Genomic DNA, 23,704 nt, shown 5'->3' on the forward strand with positions numbered 1-23,704 from the left:
GATACAAATAAAATCAAATCTCTTGTTGAACATACAAATGTATTTTTCAAATGCATGGAAAGTTGGACACCAATCTTTCTAACAGTTATGCTAATACTATTATAATGTCATTCTCCCACCATGGTGGAATCAGAAGCTGAATTGCGAGTAACTGTGGGGTCTCGTCCGCCCTGCACAAAGACGGAAATGGGCCAGCTGTGGTTTGACACTCTGAAGAGAGGACTCTACATGTGTGACAGCCGGGACTGGATCGCCATGTTTCAAGGTTTGGAAGAACGTCTTCATTATTAATTCCACAAACACAATCTATTCTGTTTATCTCCAGACAAAAATCACAGTCTCGAGCAGACACGTTGGGGAACCATAGAAAACGTAATAAATCACCTCAATTTGAGGTAATGGATGAATTTGACAATTTTCGCAATTTCACCTTGAGTGTAAAGAGTATGAGGAAGTCAGTTATTTTCCTTTTCTAAGCTAGGTCATAACAGCTCTTGCCAAATTCTCTTTTTTTACACAGAAAAAGAGAGATTGGACTATGTGGAGGATTATCAGGATCTATACACCAATTCTGAAACCCTTGATATCGAGGTGTTTGAAATCCCATCTGTAGGACTGTTTGTAGCAACAGCCAATCGGAAGCACTATCCAGGTTCTGGGATCTATAAATGGACCAATGGCAAGTTTGAACCCTACCAATACATTACAACATATGAAGCACAAGCCTGGAAACATTTTACTGTTGATGACAAGGTAAGCCTTCGACTTCAGTGAAATTTTATAAATGTGATTTAAAGTGATTAAAAGGATTTTTCCTTGTGCTTCCCTTGTTGGCTGCATGTACTGTATCATGAATATTGTGCATGATTTGTGTCCTGCTTAGTGTGCTACCTTCTGTGCTGCTCAGGCATCTTCTTCAGTAAGTCTTCTTTTGGATGAGGAAGCTAATTATTCCTTATCCTCAAAGGGTCAACAATTTGTGCCTGGAAATATATTTTTAATCCCCTTGTTGGTATAAAACTAATGATTAGGAAACACAGATGCAGTTTTGTTTGTAATAAGAAATAAAATTGCACAAAACCAAAACAATAAATAGAAATATTGCTACATTTTTCCAAATGAACATCACCTCTATGTGTAAAGGTGCACAAATCTATTATTTACTTAGTTTTGATGCAGACTTTGAAGAAACAAATAACTTGTTTTCTTATATAACTAGCATTATTCACTTACAGTACATAATGAAATGCAATATATATATTTTTGAGTGTTCTTACTTTGTTGTAACCCAACACCACTTTCAACCACGTGTTCAGTATTACTACTCATAATTACCAAGGAAATAAAACAAATAATGGTGAAAATATCTATTGGTCATATCTTTTGGATTCAAATCTGTATAGCCCTGATTTTTTTTTTAATTTGGAAATTGAGATATTTTTGATAAACACTTTTTCCCCTACAATAAATGTGGCAAAGAACTTCAAATTGAAAAGGGACATCTCCAAAACAAATGCAATTAAAACAAAATACAGTGTTTTAAATAATAATCCTTAATTTTATAATAATTACAGTTTGACTACACCTGTTTTTCATCTTTGCACCTAATATAACTACTATTTAAAAAACAGAGAAGGTGCATAGGTAAAAAAAGCTTGACAAAATAGTCTAATGCCAGTAACATTTCAAGCAGATCATGGTTTTCAGTATAACCATGTCCTTCACAAACACAATATATGGTACATTTCATTTTAAGTGGTTCTACTACTCAATGGTTCTACTACTCAGCATCTTCACCTTAAACAAACTAACGCACAGATTTTGTGCAACTCTTCTCAAGTCCTGCAGCGATTACTACTGGCAGTCGTAGTCCCAAACCTGCATGTAGGTTCTCCATTGACCTAGGGCAGCAGTGAAATCCGGCAGCATCCCAGGCGACTGAGCAGCCCTATTTAGGACCAGCACTGCTCACCCTAGTAAGGGAGAGTACAAGAAAAGGTGTCCTATACATTGCTTGCCCTAACAATTAACTGGCCAGCTGGCCGCAGCTGGCAGTTAACCCCTTCTGTGGTCGAAAACAAAGAAAAATGAAACTTATACTTGATGCGTGGAATGTACGCACCCTTCTGGATAGAGAGGATGCTGTCAGGCCTGAGAGAAGGACCAAATTCATTGCTCGAGAACTGGCACGGTACAGAATCGACATTGCTGCCCTCAGTGAGACGCGATTTGCCTGGAAAGAATCCATCTGTGAACCAAGAGAAGGCTATACATTCTTCTGGAAGGGCAAAGCTGAGAACGAGGAGAGCATTCATTGAGTTGGGTTCGCTATCCGCAACGCACTCTTCCCGATCTCCCTATCGGTGTTAACGAATGCCTTATGATACTTTACTTCCCTCTCTCCTGGTCGAGACACCTGACTATTATTAGTGCCTATGCTCATACACTAACCAGTTGTGATGATCAAAAGGAGCTTTTCTACGAAAGCCTAGATGCACTAGAAAAGTCCACTCCTGCCAACGACAAGCTCGTCCTACTATACAATTTTAATGCCAGAGTGGGGAGCAACTGCAAAGGTTGGAAGGTGTGCTAGGCTCTCAAGAACTCAGGAAGATGAACAGTAATGGGCTCCTCATGCTGACCATGTGTGCTGAAAATAACCTCGCTATCACCAATACACTCTTCAGATTTGCTAACAAGAATAAGACCACTTGGATGCACCCCAGGTCCAAACAGTGGCACCTTATTGATTATGTCATCATCAGCAGTTGAGACATTCGTGACGTGAAAATCACCAGAGCCATGAGAGGAACGAGTGTTGGACAGATCACAGACTGGTCAGGTCTGTCCTCAAATCTTCACATAGCCCCAGTGCACTGCAGGAAACCAAAGTCATCCAGACCAAGTTCAACACCGGAAAGCTGAACAACCCACTCACGAGGGAGAAGTACCAGTCACACCTTGTTGATGCACTAATTGATCATGGACCATGGGCTGGAGACCCAGCTGAAAAATGGAATCAGTTAAAACAGCTGGTATCAGAGTCTGCAGAGACTGTCCTTGGACACAAACAGTGGGTTCAACAGGACTGGTTTGATGAAAACAATAAAGAGATCAACAAGCTTCTGGCTGAGAAGCACAACCCCTTTATAGAATGGCAGAACGACGTTACCCGTGGTTCTAAAAGAGACCACTTTAAATACCTCTGGAACAAAGCTCAGAAAGATCTACGCAAAATGCGAGACAGCTGGTGGGACCAAAAGGCTGCTGAGGTCCAGCGCCACCCGGGCATGAACAACTCGAAAGAGTTCTTCAGTTCACTGAAAAACATCTACGGACCCCAAAGCCCAGCATTACTCTGCTGTTCACCTCTGATGGCACCACATTGCTAAAAGACAAAGGAAGCATCATCGTGCCCTGTAGGGAGCACTTCTCTAACCTCCTGAACATGTCCTCCACTGTTGACAGTCCTAGAACCGATCCCACAGAAGCCTTCTCTGGACCACCTTGACTTGCCTCCTACTCTGGATAAGGTCAAGAGAGCGATCAACCAAGCCAGACCAGACAAGGCCCATGGCATGGATGGGATCCTGGTCTAACTCTTCAAGGCAGCCGGCTGTGAAACTCAGGCAACATTCCACAATATCCTGACCAACACCTGGGAGGAAGAGTATGCCGCAAGACTTTGGAGACGCTACTGTTGATTCCCTGTTCAAAAAACAAAGGCAGCAAAAGTGACTTTGGCAACTACAGAGGTATCTCTCTCCTCTCTATTGCCGGTAAGATCCTTGCAAGGGTTATTCAGGCCACAGTACCATCGATATGGTCTTCTCGAAGAGACAGATCCAAGAAAAATGCATCAAACAACACATGGATCTCTTCGTGGTCTTAATCGATTTGATGAAGGTTTTCGAATGGCCTTGTCCATTTCAGTGGTGACACTTCTTCCCCATTCGGAAATCTCTAATGGTATAAAACAGGGTTGCGTCCTTGCCCCTGTCCTGTTCAATCTATTCTTTGCATGCATCCTGAACCACAACCTACACAACAACGATAGAGGAGTATATCTAAGATACAGACTGAATGGCTCCCTCTTTGATATCTGGAGGTTAAATGCCAGGACCAGAACCATCGAGAGACTTGTCTTGGAGGCTTTGTTTCCTGATGACTGAGCCCTCATGGCTCACACGGAGTCTGATTTCCAAGTCATTGTAGACAGGTTCGCCCAAGCCTCCAGACTCTTTGGCCTTATGATCAGTCTCAACAAGACCGAAGTCCTGCACCAACCAGCTCAAGGCACATTGGCTCCTCCACCAAGCATCAGCATTGAAGGCGTCAATTTAATTACTTAGGGAGCATGCTCTCTTCCGATGGTTCTCTTGACCCGGAGATAACGATTCAAATCAGCAAAGCCAGCCAATCGCTTGGTCGCCTGCAATCTCGTGTGATGAACCATAGGAACATCAGGCTGTCAACTAAAATCAAGGTGTATGAACCGGTTGTTCTCACGAGCCTTCTGTACGGTTGTGAAAGCTGGACGCTATATCAGAAACACATCAAGCAGCTTGAACGCTTCCACATGAGATCCCTGCGGTCAATCATGAACATTAAGTGGCAGGACATAGTGATGAACCTAGAAGTTCTGGACAGGGCTGGCCTAGTCAGCACTGAGGCCATGATTCTCAAAGCACAGCTGAAATGGACAGGCCGTGTCATCGGGATGGATAGCTCCCGCATGCCGCGCCAGATCCTCTATGTAGTGCTCGTGTAGGGCCGCAGAAACCTAGGGCGTCCCAAAAAACACTTCAAGGATTGTATCAAGGAGAACCAGAAGCAGTCATTCCCGTGCCCACACTGCCCCCAAGTATGCGTCAGTCGAATTGGGTTAACCAGCCACATCTGGGCCCATCAAAGAAGGTTGTACAACGATTGACATCATCAAACATGATGGTCGACCAACACTATTCAATACTGCAGTGCACAAAAATCAAGCTCTCTCACAGTACTTAATAACAGACTATGAGTCTAATTTAGACTACTTCAGGGAGGCTGAATAGTGCTGGTAACCTCCTACTGTAAATTAAGATTTATGATGTGATGTGACAAACAACCCACTCATGTATTTTCAGGTATTTATGCCCTTCTACCCCAAACATTTCACGCCTTAATACTTATTAGCACTGTAAGGTATTTCCAACAACTGTACAAAAGAAAAAACCTCATATTTTTCTTTAATCCCACTTTGGAAAATGTTATGGCCACTTTAGATGTATATTTTCAGAGCCATTCTATTTCTTTTTATTCATATTTATTTATTAATTTTTACTTTCATGAGGTTTTCTTTTTTTGGTGCACTTCATCTTAAGGCCCTCATTCAACCTTTGCAAACAGGTGCACTTTGATGTTGGCATGGAGGTGTTTTGTTTTGCAAACAGTGATGCTGGGAGAGACAGAATTAAAAAGGAGTAAATGGGAAGGGTTAATGTGTGCTTCCAGCTTATAGTCCATGTGGATGAAGCTCATGGGAGGGGTGCTACAGTACGTCATCGCCTCAACCCTAACATCAGCTGCAAGCAATGAAACAACCCCAACCCTGTTTGCAGCACGCAAAGCTAGCCCGCAACAGGAAAGTGCCACTGGGTTGCAGCTGATGGGAGATTCTGAAAGCAACCACAAGAAAGATTAGAGAAACAAACAGCACAGGAGTTCAGGCACACAGGACTGGCAGAGATGTCTGGGTTTACCACAAACCAAAGCAAAGGGTTTGTGCTCATGTAAAACGAGCTCAGGTCATACACTGAGACAGTTCTTTGACAGCAAAAAAGCCACTTGATTACAGCCCCAGTCACCCAGTCACTGTCAAGTCAAGTTTCAGTTCAGCCCATGTTACAGGCTGCCATGGATTTTTGTAGCATTAATGAAGTTTGCGATAGATTTTACATTGCAGATGTGGCAGTTATTTTCAGGAGTTTTTCTGAGTAATTAGCTCAGCATGTCTAGACTTCCTCAGAAATTACCTGCTGTCACTCTCCCATCAAAACTTAAATGAAGTACTGCACAGCTCAGCTTGCTTAAGTTCTAGAAGGAAAAAGAACAAAACTTCTGTTACTGGGAGAGAACAGAGGAATTTCTTATTAGACTCCCACGTTCAGATTTATCCCCTGATTTTAAATTCCAACACACAGCAAAAGCACTGTGAAAGAATAGCTCTTCAGGTGTCCTGGCTCACATGATCTTAATAACTCAACCTAATATTGAAATGATAAACATGCACGACTCCAAGAATGCTTGGAGAGAAACTTGTTTCTGACAGCCATGTCGACCATGTATTTGCCCCCCCTTTATAAAACTACTGCATTTGAGTAGTGGAGGTTCACAGTTTTGTGAATAATTCTGTACTATTTGTTTGTAAAACAGAAGCCAGATGGATCAATAATACTATCAAGGAGGGTGTCATTGTTGATAACACAATTCACTGTGTGATTTATGAGATGTTTTCTTGCTTATGTTCTTAGATTTAAACAAGCACAGGTAAATCTCATGCTAACTACAACTGCGACATAACAGAAATCTGAACAAAGAATTTCTGTTGTGTGATTTCAATAGCTAACCTTTGGGAACATCTTTCAGTTAACAGAGACGAAAATCTTTGATGTGGTAGATGGGGGTGGGGGGTTGAAACTTGAGGTTGAGAGAATAATCATTCATACTTGAAAATTGTAGGAGTGAGTTTACTTTTTTATGATGTCATATCAATAAAGTGTTTTTCTTCTAGCATTATTTTATTTCATTAGAGTGAGCACTAGTTGTCAGGCCTTTAAGTTCTGTGTTATACATCCCTATTATCTTGTTTGTTTTTGATTGTTTCAATTGGAAATTTTGAGGCTTTCAAAACATTAGATATCACTTGTATTTTACATTAGTTCAAGAAAAAAACTTGAAAGAAACTTTATTGGCTTCAGGCTCCCAGTTATAGTAGTTTTAAATGCTGGCAACTCTGTCTTAGTGTGGTGACTGCTTTCTGGCTATTCAAAGTAGAATACCTATAGTAACAGTATGTATGGTTTGTTTATGCACATAAAACAGAAATACTTTTATTTCAACAGATCAGAACTCCATTATGGATAGTAGAACCTCTCTTTGTAGTGCTATGTCTGTTGAGAGCTGAATCATCATGAAATCTTTCTAAATGTCATTTAAAAGTATTTGTTTTCAAATACTTTTATGTATGTTATATTTTATGTAGTGTTTGCATGGTTTAATAAGCTGTGCCTAGGTAAGTAAAATAAATGGTTGTTTCCAAGCAAAGTTATTTTTTGTTTTTTACATAGCTTGTTGTCAACTATCACCAGGAAGCACATTTAGCACATTTAGTATTCAAGTTTCTAAGATTATATCATAAACAGGCAACAAATCTCACGACATATCATTATTACCTTTCGCAGGTAAATTTGTATTTGTTGAGTATTCTATTTTGAAAGTGACAGAACTATTTAAAATTTAGAGAAGTTTAATAAATTAAGACATAGTTTATTTACATAGTTTATTTTTGGTATAATGACATGCATACCTGTCACACTAGCCTGGACTTGTTTCAAAGTATAATCAGTGCTGAATGTATTATAACAGTTGTAGACTTTTTAGATATATATATAATAATATGATGGTGGAATACAAAGCAGTGTTTCTTATGCTGGATGGGTTTGATATAGTGTCATTCCCACTTACTGTGTGTATTGACATTACTAATTGGGTACCTTTGGAGAGCTGTTTAGACAAAACAGGCAGAAATCACTTAAAGAACTAGCCAAGGAGCGAAAAGGTGGAACTCTGTTCAGCAAGATTCTTTGAAAACGCACACCCAGCACAGTGTTTTAAAAAAGACTTCAACTGAGGTTGAAAAGGTCTAATTTAATAAGAAGTTCAAGCAAAAAACAGAAGACACTGGAATTCCCAAAACTAGGTTTGAAACCACAAATTTGAAGTGTGGACTTCACTTAAACTTTACTCTGTACATAAAGGTCAGTATGACACCTGTTTTGTACCTCTTCGTTGTGTTGAACACATTGCTTTCTCATGCTAGAAAGTAATTAAGAACTTGGCTGTGGTGATTGATAACCTCACACTGCCACAAGATATATTTAGTTATTTTCTTTTTTCATTAACAAGACAGATGAATATGAAAATGTACTGAATATATTGAAGTTTGGAGTATCCTTAAATTAAGTTTATCTTGGTATGGTTATGGCATTTATGGTGACCCCAAAATACAGGATAATTTAAGCTTTTGTAACCGACAATGCTTCCCATTATTGAACAATTATGAAGGTGCTATGGTCCTTTTTCCCCTACAATAGGTAACCAGGTATGATGATGTTCAGTCACTGGACCAGGCAAGTCAGTCAACCTACATAATACCCTATTTATTACTGACTGTCAATCTACCCATCACAAATTGCTTTATAAAATAACACAACATAACACAACACTTTTTTTTAACCGCCACCCAACACACAAAAACACATAAGACAAATTACCCACATGGGATACACACTCACAAACCAGCACAAGAACCCCATGCATGGACCCCTTTTAACAAAACCCCAATGTCTTGAATGAGCAGTCCAGCAGTGTCGTTCTCCAAAGAACGTTCCAGTTGGTGACATGGCGTGCCTCCTTCTGCCACAGTGAAAGGAACTGTGTATTTTTAGGCATCTTTTCCAGTACTGGCTGTCCTGAATGATGTTGGTCCCTTATGCCCACCCCTACACTTTTTTCTGAGTCCAGCTTCTGACTACTGGGGCAGGAAGACAATGCTGGGGCCTTCCTTCTTCATTCTGCTCCTCTTTGTAGAGTCCCTGGTGTCGGAATCCTCTCATAAGTGCCTTCGGTACAAACTGTAATACAGATGTGTCTTCCAATTTCTTCTGTCCTTGTCTGCTTACAACTGCGGTTTCTGCTGATACAACTGCTGATACATTCTCAGGGGGGTGGAAGTCTCCCTTTGATGTCTTGGGCAGTGGGCAGAGCTAACTGCTTGGGGCTCATCGATCAACGGGCTGCATACAGATGACCAGGTGTAACAACACATTCTATATTTGTACCCTGTTCTAGAGCCCTCCCTCACTCTGAGGCCCAGTGAGACCTGTTTCACAATCCCACATGTCAAACTCTGAACTGTGGGATAGTGAGACAGTAATTAATGTGTCTGAGCAAGGAGGACGTTTGATCAATGGGAAGCTCAAAGGACAAGGAGAGAAATGTATCTATCCTTAGGGAGGCACTGGCCATTCAATGCAAATTTAAAGTAATCATAGTCCTTGACACCTGTTATCCCACACCCCAATTTTGTCTGTGAGATCTATTGTACAGTTTCAAGTTAACTGGTTTGATGTATCATGTATCATTTTCTGCATTATTTGCTTTCATATAGTGACAATTACTTCATCAAATGTCATAAAAAATATTTGAATTTCTTTTGGAATTGCTAATTGTTAACCAACATGGTCTACTGTGCTTCCACCTGGGGAATATTGGTCACAGGTGGTCAGGCTTGAGTCTGGGCACTAAAACCTTTGGTTTGGATGACTACCTTTACTGCTTGAGCTGCTTGGGAGCACAGAATTGATCATATCTCTTACCCACTTCATGCAGAGGAAAATTGTTTTGCCATTAAATCTTTCTTTGACTATTTTTTCTTATTTCAATCTGTATAAATTACGCAAGGGCTCCTCGTTTGATTTTGCAAAGGCTAAATAAACATGTTTGGCCTTAGAGGTTGCAGAGCTTACTTCTTATTACAACTATTTAGCTGAAAACAAGATAAACATTTTACCCACACCCAGATTAACCATAAACCTTGAAGTAGTATCTTGACTTTTGACAAAATCTGAAACAATGCTGCTTTCTCAAACAAATAAAAATACAGTTGACCTTCTTATTTCAAATATCCTGTCCTCCAAATTAATAAATTATATTTATTTTTATTTCAAGGTAGCAGAGCAGCCCTTAGATTCTGGGTTTGATTCTGGATTGGGAAGCCTTCTGTGTGTAGTTTGAATCTTCTCCCACTGTTAATGTGTGTGCTGTAATTGCATGTTGGATGTAAAGTAATCCCAGTTTGGTCTTATGATTCCAGGATAGACACAGGGTTGCTTCAGTCCTTAATAGAAATATGTGATTTCCTAATAACGAACGGATGAATTCATTAATGTGAGATTTTTTTAAAAAAAATTCAGAAACATTTTATTAAATGTTTCAATCGGCAGGTTTAAAAGTCTGTTTTTTTTTCTCTGGTTCGGGGTAGGTTTTCTTAGTTATTGCCAACTTCAAGAAGAATGAAAGGAACCAGGAGCACTCAGTGATTTACAAATGGAGCCAAAGGAAGCTGAAATTCATTCTGTACCAGACCCTGGAGACCCACGGTGCCAGAGACTGGGAGGCCTTTCACATTGAAGGGGAGACCTTTCTTGCTGTGGCAAATCACATACAAGGTACTGAGTCCTGTCATTACAGCTTGTTTTCTGACAAAAGCTACTTTCACAAGCTTTTCTGACATAGGCATTCGCACTGCCTCCCAAGAATGAGCTGCCATTTACCATAAGCACGTGTATCACAAACAACATAGAGAAAACAAAAAGGAAAATTTTCTTTTTGCGTATCCCCTGACTATGTGGGAGCTGTCAAAGTATTGCTCAAAGATGTGAATAAAGGTCAGTACACTGCCTTTTTGGAATTCCTCTGCATTTTATTTATAAAAAGTAGAGTACAAATTTGTAGGAAATTCACATCTCATTACTATAAATTAGGATTCATAGAGTTGATTGCAGGTGTGGACAAAAGTGCAAACCATTTTATAAATATGGAAGACATTATTTTGGAAAATAATCCCAGAGTAAAAAAAAAAATACTAGAGTAATCCCTGTATTATTGTCATCGCTGTTACAAATTATAATGATCTATAGTTTGAGTCTGTGTTTAATCGTAACATATGGCAGACCAAAGGTATAACGTATAATCACAGAATATAAACACTATTTTACTACACATTACTTCCAAGGTATTCTCATTTAGATTACTGTTGTTTTAAGATAGGATAATTCACGCATAAAACTTAATCATTTATTGTGATGTAATGTACATTGTGTCTAGCGTATTAAAATAGTTATGCATATAAGTTACTCTAAAACACATTTTTTTAAGTCAGTGAATGAGTTAATATTATCTACTGCAGTTAATACAGCAGAAAAACAGTGAGAAAAAGGTTATAGAAAACACAGAAAGTAGGATTTAAAGCAATGAAGATTGAAATAGTAAACATGATATACAGTTTTCCCTGTAAAGCTTTTGTATAAGTAGATCCAACACTTGTTGCAATTGTCTACAAAAGTGCCACATCAATGCATTGCATATCAAGAAAATATAGTACAGCCTTTTTCATGTCTGTTACAAGCCATCAACTGAGGTAAGAGCCTAACCATTATTAGTACAGTATGTGCCATTTGTGTTTAAGCTTTGATTCCTCATTTTTCCACTTCTCAGCCTCTTCCGTGTGTATAGTGCTCATCTTCTGTCTGGGGATTTAAAAATGCATCTTTTTGTTGATCAAAGAACAAAGATGACATAAAGAGCCTTCATGGGATCTTACAGCCCAGAAGCACAGTCTGTGCACCTGCAGAGCGTTGGCACAGCGCCAGCAAAACGCAAACCTGTTCCAACAACTGCCTGCCCAGACAGCCTGGGAACCAGGAGCTGAGACTGGGGTGTGTGAGGTGTTGGGGGTGGGGTGGAGGCATGTGTGTGAGAGAGAGAAGCAGACAGACTCAGAGCTGGAGGATATACAGCAGGCTTATGGAACGATGAAAGTATTTTCAAAAGCAAGGCCTTACTTTCAAATCCAGACTGAAGCACTGAAATAATAAATCTTGAAAATAAAAACATCCAGTACATTATCAAGAGGTAAAGACAAATGACTTTCTGCATTTTGTTTTCAATGGAAATATGATATCCTATTGTTTGGTTTTAACACTAAAGACAACACTAAAGAATGGCAAGGAAGCTGTAAGGACCCATAAACTTAAATTAGATCACATAAGTGACCTTTTCACCCAAAACGTCTACCTTAAATGTTCATTTAGTAGGTCTTTCTACAGGTAGAAATCTTTAAAGAAGTTATAGTGCTTTGAAAATTTACAATTTCATTGAATATCCCTGATAATTTCAGAAAATTGGCAAGAAAGAAATGTAGACTAGTATTGGTTTTTGGAAGTTTTCCAGTCAGTGCTCTCAGTTCCACCTTGTGTCCTGTGCTTTCCTGTGAATTATCTGACATGATCCAACTCTCACCAGAATGTACAGTATGTGAACTCCAACCATAGGTTTGTACTTTATCTCACTGATGGTTTACAGAAGCATTACTGTATTGAGAACAGTAAACTGAAGCTTAGTCTTTCAGTACTACTAAAGATGGCATTTTTACTTTTTTCTAATATGGAAACATATTTATATTATCTATTAAAGTATAGAAATATATTAAATATATTTTCCATGCTCGTTATGGAAGATTTTTAGAGATTTAGGCAGAAAAATTCAGGGCTTGTACAGATTGTCAAATTATTTGTGATGTCAAATCTTGTTTATAATAATAATTGCTTACACTTATATAGCGCTTTTCTGGACACTCCACTCAAAGTGCTTTACAGGTAATGGGGACTCCCCTCCACCACCAATGTGCAGCATCCACCTGGATGATGCGACAGCAGCCATAGTGCACCAGAACACTCACCACACATCAGCTATTAGTGGGGAGGAGAGCAGAGTAATGAAGCCAATTCATCAATGGGGATTAGGAGGCGATGATTGGTAAGGGACAATGGGAAATTTGGCCAGGACGCCGGGGTTACACCCCTACTCTTTTCGAGAGACACCCTGGGATTTTTAATGACCACAGAGAGTCAGGGCCTCGGTTTTACGTCTCATTTGAAGGACGGCGCCTGTCCCCGTCACTATACTGGGGCATTAGGACCCACATGGGCCGCATGGTGAGCATCCCCTGCTGGCCCCACTAACACCTCTTCCAGCAGCAACCTTAGTTTTTCCCAGGACGTCTCCCATCCAGGTACTGACAAAGCTTACACCCGCTTAGCTTCAGTGGGTTGCCAGTTGTGAATTGTAGTGTGATATGGCTGCTGGTTATGATAATCAAAACCCTGGTTTCTAAGGATCTGTTTCTGAAAGGTAGACCTTGGTTGAAATGTTACCTACTTTTGTCAGTTGTGACCATCTATGCCCTAAGATGAAAGTAAAATAAAAACATTAAGAAAAAAAAGGAAAGTTCAAGTAAGTTTAAAACATCTTTTATATATATAAATATATATACAGTATATAAAATGATAGTCAAAATGAAATCAGCCTGAAGTTTAACCTTCAAAAAACAGGATTTTTACTAGAAGGTTTTTTGGTTGGGGTCAGAAAACAGAGCATAAGAACTTCTGGAGAAGTTTACAGGAAAAATAATCAATGCATAGAACAGAATGTGGAGCCTTGTTGTTGAGTCAGATACCCTGGGACCTCTCAAAATTTAAGGCTCTTGTTCCTAAAGAATTCAGCAGTGTAAAGTTGCATATTCTTATGTCCTTAAGATTAATATGTACATTTTATTTATATTATACATTGTATATGAATATACAGTATGTAGAGTTGGAACATCAGACAGAGTGAACAATAGTGTATTGTGAGGATAAATCTAATTAAAATGACATATTTATAATATATAAAAGATAAGGTTTCAGGATGGGTAACTTTCTTTGCAAAGTTGAGCTTGAGCTTCTCAGTGCATTGTTTTCTTTTGCTTTTCTGTATGTGCAGAAATAATACTCAAGGGATTAATAAGAATTACTAGGTGTGCAAATTGAGTGAATTGTTTTACAGCTCCAGTATCCACTTTACCTTGCAGGAGACAATCACAACATACAGAGCTTTATTTATAAGTGGAACCCAGCTACCCAGCTCTTCGAAGCCAACCAGACCATCTCTACATCTGGAGCCTATGACTGGGAGTTTTTCACTGTCGGGCCTTTCTCCTTTCTGGCTGTGGCAAACACCTTCAATGGGATATCTACTCGCATAGATTCGAAAATTTATGTCTGGTTTGGTGGGAAGTTTCAACATTTTCAATCGATTACCGTGAGTTTAGAGCTTGTTATACACGATTATATATGATTTATTTTTAATTTATTCCTTTTCTGTATTCTCCATTTATCATACAACAAAAGGTCTTTTAGAAACAGCTTGCTTCATATGTTAAACAGAGACCTGTTTATTAATCATTCATAGTAAGTGTATAATATGTTCTATAGCTAAATATAGCTATATTAAATATGGATAATATATTGAAAACGTGACTGGTATATATGGTGGAGCAGCATTGTACTGCTGGGTCCTGGATTCAATTCCTGGGGTACTATCTGCATGGTATTCTCCCTGTTTTTGCATGTGTTTCCTCCACATGCTCCGGTTTTCCTCTCACAAACACAATTAACATTCCAAAGACGTGCTGGTAGGTTAACTGGCTTCTATCAAATCGTGTGAGTTTGTTTCTGTCAGTGTGTGTCCTGCGATGTTCTGGTGTACTGTCCAGGGTGTATCCCGCCTTGCTCCCAATGCTTACTGGCATAGGCACCAGGCCACTGTGACCATGTTTTGAATAACTGATAATTGGAAGTGATGTGACAATGCAATTGGCAGCATTCCTATCTTTTTACATTTGTCTTAAAACCATGTAGAAAGACAAGGCTTAACCTCTGCTGTAGGATAAGAGGTTAGATTATATGATTTAGATTACGTACTGTGGATTAAAGATCTCACTTGTACGATACACATTATCATAAACTATATTGTACAGTACTGTATCTATACTGTATTTTGTACGTGAAATAACCTGCATAATAACCCAAATTTCAATGTTAGGAGTCTCAGATACACACTAGACTCATTTTTATTATACTTGCAGTACATGCATACTGTATGGATCAGGTCTTGTAATACATGATAAAAATGCCCTCTCTTTGACTTTCATTAGTCATTATACTCCCAGCAGCAAAGGGCTGGCCTTCTAGCACAGTGGGCTACATCCCTGTCTAGGGTTATACAAGTCAGTTTGGTCATGTCTGAGATAACACTTAGCATCTGATCTCTACCCATACAACTGCTTATTTCTGAGATTAATAACAAATTATTCATAGTTGAGGATTGATTAACAATTGTTATTAGTGTGATACGAGAACAACTTAATGCTGAATGTAGTCATTTGACTCTTTTAAGGGCTATATGGGTAGATACTTGAAGCAGTTTGCACTTATTGTCTGAAAAACCATGGGAAAAATAGATGTTATCTCTTCAATAGAGCCTGTAAAGCAGTTGACAAACAAACATATCAGCTTAACAGGCAATTACTTAAGATTGATGCTACAATTGACATTTTGGTACAAATTTTAAAACCTCACTTTGTTTTTAAAAGTTTGTTGAACTTGAACTTTAATGTAAAAACTGTTATGCAGTGTGTTCCATAGTCAATGGAATCTTAATTCCCAAAAGGGGCCCTCTAATACCATAATTGCCATTTTCATAAAAAAACGGATTTAGAAATTGTTAGCTGCAGGCTTTCCTACAATTTCCGATCCAGAAAGAACATTTCTGTATAGTTTAAAATGCTTTGTCACCTATTTATTTTCCAAAGCTTATGGAAAAATTGTTTTTTTCTGGAGGTTTTAAGATTGAATACTGTATATAGACTCAGGTGACCATTTGCAATTATCTATGGCAAATGATGCTATGACATAAAAAACACAGCTGAACAATTTTAACATGAGAAATGCAGTAATGTATTACTAAATAATACTTTAATACCAAATATTGACTAAATAATACATTAATACTAAAATGACACAGAATCTTATTCCCAAGAAATTTCCACCACCTTGTTTTTACACCCTTTTCCTAATTAAGACACTAATCATTATTAGGATATTTATTTAAAAGTCTCTAAAGGCTGTTTAACTTTAGATCTTCATTTTCCTTTTAAAAAAACTGACAATAGTCCTAATAAAATTAAAAGCAATTTATGAGTCAAGTTGTACAATTGACATACTGTAAAAGCCAACCAAACATATATAGAAGTATGCTAAACTCATTTAGTGTAATATTGCCCAAAAGAAATGGTTAGAATTGGAAAAGAATGAACTGCTGGATTTCCAGCTTTAAAATAAAGCTTTTACACAAAAGGAAATAAAAGTAAACTAACAACAAAAAAACAAAACAAAAAATCTTACAAATATGGTGATTCAAATTGTTCTCAAAAGGTAGGATAAATGGTTTAGCTAATGATATCCATTATAATACAATGGAAACAACTCAAATGCAATTTTGTAATCTGTAAAGGAATTAATTGTGAATCCTTCTTTTAAAAAAACATGCAACTATAAAGCTATTCAGGAAACTGGTGCTACTATATAAGCAAAGAGAATCTGAAATCAAAATAATAAAGATACAAATTACACATTAATCTTTTCTTACTATTGCTAGAATGTATTTTCCATTTTATCTTAGCACTAATTAAAAAAAAGAAGTTATGCAAGCCCTGAGCAAAACCTGATTTCTACTTGACAATTTAATGAGTGATTACAACAGTCAGACAATATCAAAACCAAATTTTCCAGTCAAGAAATGTTTAGCCCTAAGGAAAGACTTTGAGATACTGGCAGAGGCCTTCCTATTTCAAGGGAACTATCTACATAAAGTTTGTTTAGTTTATTGGTATAGAAATAAACTGAGACTGGCATTTGCTGATTTGTCCTAAGCATTTGAATGCACAGCATATTCTAATAAACAAGCAGGTATCTGAGCACTGAGTATTCTCTAGGTGCTCCAATTTCCTCCCACATTACTAGCATACAATCCTGCCATCCCATGCTTATGGTATTGTTTGCTGTAGCCTTCACCAGAAAGTGCTTTCCTGATAATGGGAGGCTTTATATCTATAATTGTATCACTTCAGTTGTAGCAAGGTGAATCCACTGAGTTTTTGCATACTACATTATAGTCATGAATTAACATGACATACTGTTTCTAGAGATTTTTTAGAGATTAGAAGAAAATTCTAATTTTAGCTTCCTTTATCTTTCATGCTTCTCTTGTGCACTGATAATGTATTAGAATTACTCAGGACTATGACAAAAACAAACATTCTGTCAAATACTATATATTTTTCCTGCAAGGATCTTTCTTTCCTCCCTTCTTTCTCTATATAAATCCTGGTGAAATATAAGATCGGGTGAATCTTTTTTTGCTTAAGTCAGTCTAGTTCAGGTCATAGCTTCTGGGTGCATCCTAGTGACCACTTTTTTTCATCTGTCTCCGTTATCCAATCTGGTGAATCTAGACGGACACAGATCACATGGAAAAGATTACTTTTTCAACAGTTTTACTGACAAATCTAACTGCATCTAAAATATTCAAATCAAGTTTGGGCGAGTCAGGTTTATCCATTCCTACAGTATGTCTAGTTCGATGTCTAGCTTTGTCAGGCTCAAGACTTGGGCCCTCGGACTTACTCAGATGCTCTATGATTCCAAATGAATGCCAAATGAATACCAAGTGTGCTGCTGTGGGTTTTCCAGTGGTTTGAACGAAAATGCAGAATACCAATGCTGGTTGTAATTGTAGTTTAACAACTTTGTTAATTAGATCTCTCTCCCACCAAATCCAGTTAAAAAATATCACATTTTCCTATGTGCAGACAAACCTACCCCACCCACAAAAAAGAGAGACAGAACCTGGGCCCTATACTTAAAGAATTCAATACAAATTTGGTACTAGCATTATTTTTTCTGAGGGTTAGAAATCTCAGTGCAAGATGTCATCTTGAAAGAAATCACTTGTTATGATTTATTGCAATGAATTGCAACTTAATTCTGTATTTTACTCCTCTTAGCAAATATGTGTTAAATACTGTACATATAGCCCTTAACAAAGTGCCCATAACAAACACTTGTGATGACTTTGGTGTGAAGACTTCTTATGAGGAGAGTTGTTCTACAATGGACCACACAAAAGTTGTTAAATTCTTATGGGGACCCATCACAAAAAAGTCTTTGAGTGGCCCAGTCATAGTCCTGACCTGAGTCCTACTAATCCTAATCCTACCATCTGAAATTGCTACCGAAGGTGCTTACACCAAATAATAATAATAATAATAATAATAATAGCTTACACTTATATAGCACTTCTCTGGACACTCTACTCAAAGTGCTTTAATGCTTTAGGAAATGGGAACTCTCCTCCACCACCAATGTGCAGCATCCACCTGGATAATGCAACGGCAGCCATAGTGTACCAGTACACTCACCATGTATCAACTATCAGTGGTGAGGAGAACAGAGTGATGAAGCCAATTCATAGTTGGGGATTTTAAAGAGGCCATGATTGACCAGGACGCCAGTGTTAAACCCCTACTCTTTTTGAGAAACGCTGGGAGATTTTTGATGACTGCAGAGAGTTAGGACCTTGGTTTTACATATCATCCAAAGAATGGCACCTTTTTACAGTATAGTGTCCCCGTCACTATACTGGGGCATTAGGACCCACACAGACCGCAGGGTGAGCGCCCCCTACTGGCCCCACTAACACTTCTTCCAGCAGCAACCTTAGTTTTTCCCAGGATGTCTCCCATCCAGGTACTGACCAGGCTCACATGTACTAAGCTTCACTGGGTTTCCAGGTGTGAGTTGCAGGCTAAAATACTGAAATAATGGTTCTGAATACTTTTGCAGTCAATGTATTTTTTTTCTCTTTAGTATCTGCAGACATATAATGTAACTCACATTACCCTTTGAAGACTTCAGTTTGAGCATTCAGGTTTTGAATATAATATTTAAAAATAGGAAGAGCGTGAATACTTACAAAAATACTCTACAGACATTTTTTTCAGGTTCTTTATAAGAACCTGACCTGAACTAGAATCTGTCCTTCATACACTGTATTATAGATTGAAGAAGGAGAAAAAATGGCAGCTACCTATGTTTCACATAGCCACACAAAGTGTATCAATGCTCACCAAATACCCTTTTCACCATAGCTGATCCTCTTTAATAATTTTGTCTACTTTACGTTTAGGAATTTATTTGACAAAATCTTATTGCACTTGTAGACAACTGGCCTCACTTGTGTAAGACCTGCGAATCCAGTGTTAGTGAAGCACTGATCCTTACATTTCATTGCAAGTTGAAATTCATAGTGTAACTGATAACTAAATTAATTTACTTATGTATTTCAGTGGCTGGTTTTACAAAAGAGATCTACACTTGACTAGAGTGAGTGAGTGTGTGAAAGGATGGTTCAATTGTCCTTTCTCATTTCTTTAAAAATTAGGTAAGACAACTTAACTTGTTAAATTACAGTATGTACAACGGAACATAGTATGTTCCACTTACATCGCTATTACCTTTGGCCTAACCTTAGTAGTGAACAATCATCACTAGCAATTTTCTAAATTTATCTGCTTATTTGAGGGAATAATAGACAAGTCATATGTAGGGAGTTATCAAAATAACCAACTAGGTAAAAACTAAGTGGACTGAGTTTAATGAGCTGAAATTAACTCAGGTGAAACAGGTGCCCTTGCCTGTATTTATATTAAGGTTTTATTATAAATGTGATTCATTTCATTCCATAAATTCTAGGGAAAATATTTTAAGAAACCAAGGCGATCAAAGTGAAACTTTACCTCAACTATTTTCAATGTATCTTTCTTTTTTTCAGTTACACAACTAAATCTAATCCATTTACTGTATCTAGATATTTGTTTCATCACAACTCTTCATTGTTATTAGTTTTTTTGGAGTTTTGGAGACTTTTTCAAAAAGGAGTACATTTAAATCACAAAAGATTCAAAGCTGAAAAAAGCTTTAGCTTTAATGAGGAAAATGAATGAACACAGATTTCAGTTGAATTGAACAGATGAACAGACAGCTCAGTAAGGGTAGTGATAAAAACAGACACAAGGGTTCTGTACCTGACCTTTGTACATGTTAGTGTATAATAACTGATGGACATTAATGGGTTTTCCTAATTCTGTTGTATTAAGCAATGTGGCATGATCTGTGTGTAGACTGGCTGACCACCAATCACTGTGGCTGATGTCTTCAATACCAGGTACAAGCTTAATGACCACATGGGCAGTAGTGTGGAGCAATGGTTACAGGTCCAGAAGCCTAACCACAGGGGTCCTGGAATCAACCACTGAAGGGGACACTGTTGTACCCTTAAGCAAATTGTTGTACCCTTAAGCAAATTGCTTACCAAATTGCTCTGTAAAATGATCACCTCTATAAATGCCAATAGGTGTAAATGTATAGTAAGTAGTTCTTAATAATCACCTCAGTCAGATAAATTATTAATTAATAGTAAATCTGACCACCTGTTTCTTCTGTGGAGTTTCAAGTTTAACAACAGTGCTTGAGCTTAGAAAATTATCAACATATTTTATGTGCTGTCATGTACAGTAAATTTACTATGTATTATGCAATTCATATAATGAAGATGCAAGAAACATTCAGATACTTTAAGTATCTTCCAACCACATTCAATATGGGAAACTCGAACATACCCTGTGGAGATGATGGGTGGGTGTTTGCATATATGCTATGTTTTATAGATTAGAAGCAGAACTTAACAAGTTTTGCTTAAAACCTTTATGCTGCCCAGAGATGAAATCAGTTTTGTTCCATGAAGTTATAATTATGAAGGATCAGATAATTACATTCTTATGTGTTTCTGCTCTACAATTTGTGTCAAAGGTCAATGTGCTTTGTCTCACATGGAAAATGGGTTAAAAAAGCAGTATGAGCAGGGCTTAATAGCTTAAAAACTTTCATTTTTTCATGTGACTGATTTTCATTCCAGAGCTAGTAATCTTTTTAATAATTGTTTTGGTGTTTAAAATATATTTATCTGAAAGCACAATACCCACTGAACATCAGGATTTATCTTCTTTTCACCAAAGATTTTGGGACTTAATGGTGTATGTTTTACAGAACAAAAATGTTATTAATCTTAGGCAAGTGATTGCAAAGAATAATTCTCAAAGAGGGTACTTCTTTCTGTGTTTTCTTTTTGCAATGTACCAAAGATTTAAAAAAATCAAGCTATTGCATCATTACAGCTTACAAATCCACAACAGCAGTGAAGTTGATTAGGAAAAAATGGGGAAATTGGTAATAAAGCCCTTTTAGAATCTGTAAATATTCACATAAAACCAGAAACAAGATGTATTTCCATTTTAAAATTTAATATTTAATCATTGCAGTTACCAAATGTTTAAATACACATTTGTTCTGTGTTGTATGTCTAAAAGGAATCTGTAGTCTGAACAGAGTGATTTACTGTATGAATTGTATTAGGTATAGGTTCCATAAATGGATTTTAAAAAATCACACTATCTTCATGATGAGGGGCAAGGGGCAACGTTAGTCAGCAACCACCAGACATGACCTCAGAGTTGTGAATCTATTAACCTCCTACTCATTGAAAGATCAGCTTTTATGCAATCAGTTCATCTTGTCAAAACTTGGCACACTGCACAAGGAAGGAAGAGATAATATACGTTTGTGTTTCATTAATGATTACAAGGCAAATATTAGCAAAATGTATTTATTTGACATCAGTTTGTGTCACATAGAATTACATTTAATATTCTAGGTTATATATTGTGTTGCACTGCCTCTCATTTAGGAATACTTCTTCACATTCATACTTCATGATATAAGATTCACTCTTATCACACTTGAATGCTGATACTATGCAGACCTATATCCCTTTAAACTTTCCCTTTCTGTAAGTAAGTTCAGACTTACTCATTTCCTAATATACCCTTCATTGTTGAAAGCAGCACCTGAAAGTAATAATTAGTCAGATTAATAGGTTTATGGTAAGGTAGAACTGTCAATTAGTCTTGAGTTTATGACTGCCACCTAGCTTCTTGCTAAGGGGTATAATTAGGATATCACAGAGAAGACATAGACAGGATACAGACTGGACATAGAATATTTCATTTAATTAGTTTAATACCACATAAAGCTACAGGTATTTTCTAAGGCTGCTAATGTATGCTTTTATATTTTGGAAATATAAAATACTCAACAGCAGGATAGCCGAAGCATGTCAATAGATTAATTTCTTTTCATAATACATATTACTTAAATTCTCAAGAATTTTAAATTTTATATTGTTACATATTGGGGGTTGTGATAAAATTACAAAAAAGGAGGTTATTAAATTAATATAAAAATCAGGTTCTGACACCAGCTTGATATGCTAACAAATAATAAAAAATATTAAAAATTTCACCCCCTAAGGGCAGGGATTACAGCATGTCTTATAGCAGGTCTGTCCTTCATTCACAGGCACAGTTTGTCAATAGAGTAAAAAACATCCCTAAACATAGCCAAGACAATGATACATTTTTTAACAAAATGCAGGTATGTATATACTGTACACACACAATGTTACACAACATAAACCAGTCACACTAAGAACAACAGTTACACTCTTCACAGATATTTATAATTCTGTTTCAGAGCCCTAATGTTTATAAAAGCAAAAAGTCCAGCATTTCTATTCATCTAATATTAACACATAAACTACTTTAACAAGAGTTAAGATAGAGAAACTGTGTCCTGATAAACAAAATGGATCCTAACCAAGACTACAGTAAATCTCTTTCTCTATACAGATACTCACACATGAATAGGAACCAATTTCCCCATTCCACATAAAAACAACACTAAGAGATGTTTTAGCATGAAGATCCACAGTAAAGGAAATCAGAATTTCATAAAATAAATAAGATGGCGAACCTTGGTCTATAATAAAGCTCAGAGTCTAGTACTCTTTCAGCATTAATAATACCACAACAGAATCTGGTTTAATTTCAAGGAGGAGCTCTCTCATGGCACAAGCTTTTAATGAAGAGAAGGATGATGGATGATGACGATGTTCTTTTTTTCCTGTCCTTGTCCTCCTTTTCTTTCTCTTTACCTATTTTCCTGTGTGTGTTCCTGTTTTTATGGTATTTCTGTATATTCCAACTTGACCTCACTAGGAATGGCTCTATCACTGTTGAATCTTAATACTTTACTATGGCTGTCTTAATGATTTTACAGTTCCTTTGTTTAACCTGAGTAAATTATTGAGACTCCTTTTGGTCATCTGTGGATTCCTCCAAGTGTACTTGCCGCATGGCCCAATGACACCTAAATATAGCTAAACAATGGTCATTGTTCCAAATCATCGAGTAAGGAAATCAAGATGGGACATGCACCCATGTTAATCCTACTGTAGGTGAAGCTTAGCTACCTCCCTTTCCCTTTCCATAAAAACATTCATACAATTCTTAGGTTATGTGTTCCTTGCTTAATGTGTTCTTTGGCTTAATACCATGGTGCTATTTATTTTTAATAAACTTCATGTTCCATATATATTTTTATGATAAATATTTAGATGACATTCATAATCCCGTAGTGTGAATGCAGTATTAACATTTGTAGAAAAATGAATAACAATGCTGTTTTGGTCAGGGAAAGTCTTCATATTGCATGCAGTATGCATCTACTGGTAGTATTACTCTACTGCATTGATACTGCAATGGAAA

At 37.4% G+C, this 23,704-nt stretch overlaps 1 protein-coding gene across 1 annotated transcript in view; it reads left to right on the plus strand.

Annotated features, from left to right (window-relative positions):
- Positions 1 to 23,704, plus strand: part of tspearb (thrombospondin-type laminin G domain and EAR repeats b) — a 48,482-nt gene that overhangs the window by 16,132 nt on the left and 8,646 nt on the right. The window contains exons 6-9 of the mRNA XM_088930722.1: positions 134 to 265; positions 521 to 753; positions 10,307 to 10,493; positions 13,955 to 14,184. Coding sequence (XP_088786848.1) covers positions 134 to 265; positions 521 to 753; positions 10,307 to 10,493; positions 13,955 to 14,184 — 782 coding nt within the window. The remainder of the gene's footprint in view (positions 1 to 133; positions 266 to 520; positions 754 to 10,306; positions 10,494 to 13,954; positions 14,185 to 23,704) is intronic.

Source organism: Atractosteus spatula, chromosome 13, assembly GCF_055471065.1.
Source record: "Atractosteus spatula isolate fAtrSpa1 chromosome 13, fAtrSpa1.hap1, whole genome shotgun sequence".
NCBI classification, from domain to species: Eukaryota; Metazoa; Chordata; class Actinopteri; order Semionotiformes; family Lepisosteidae; genus Atractosteus; species Atractosteus spatula.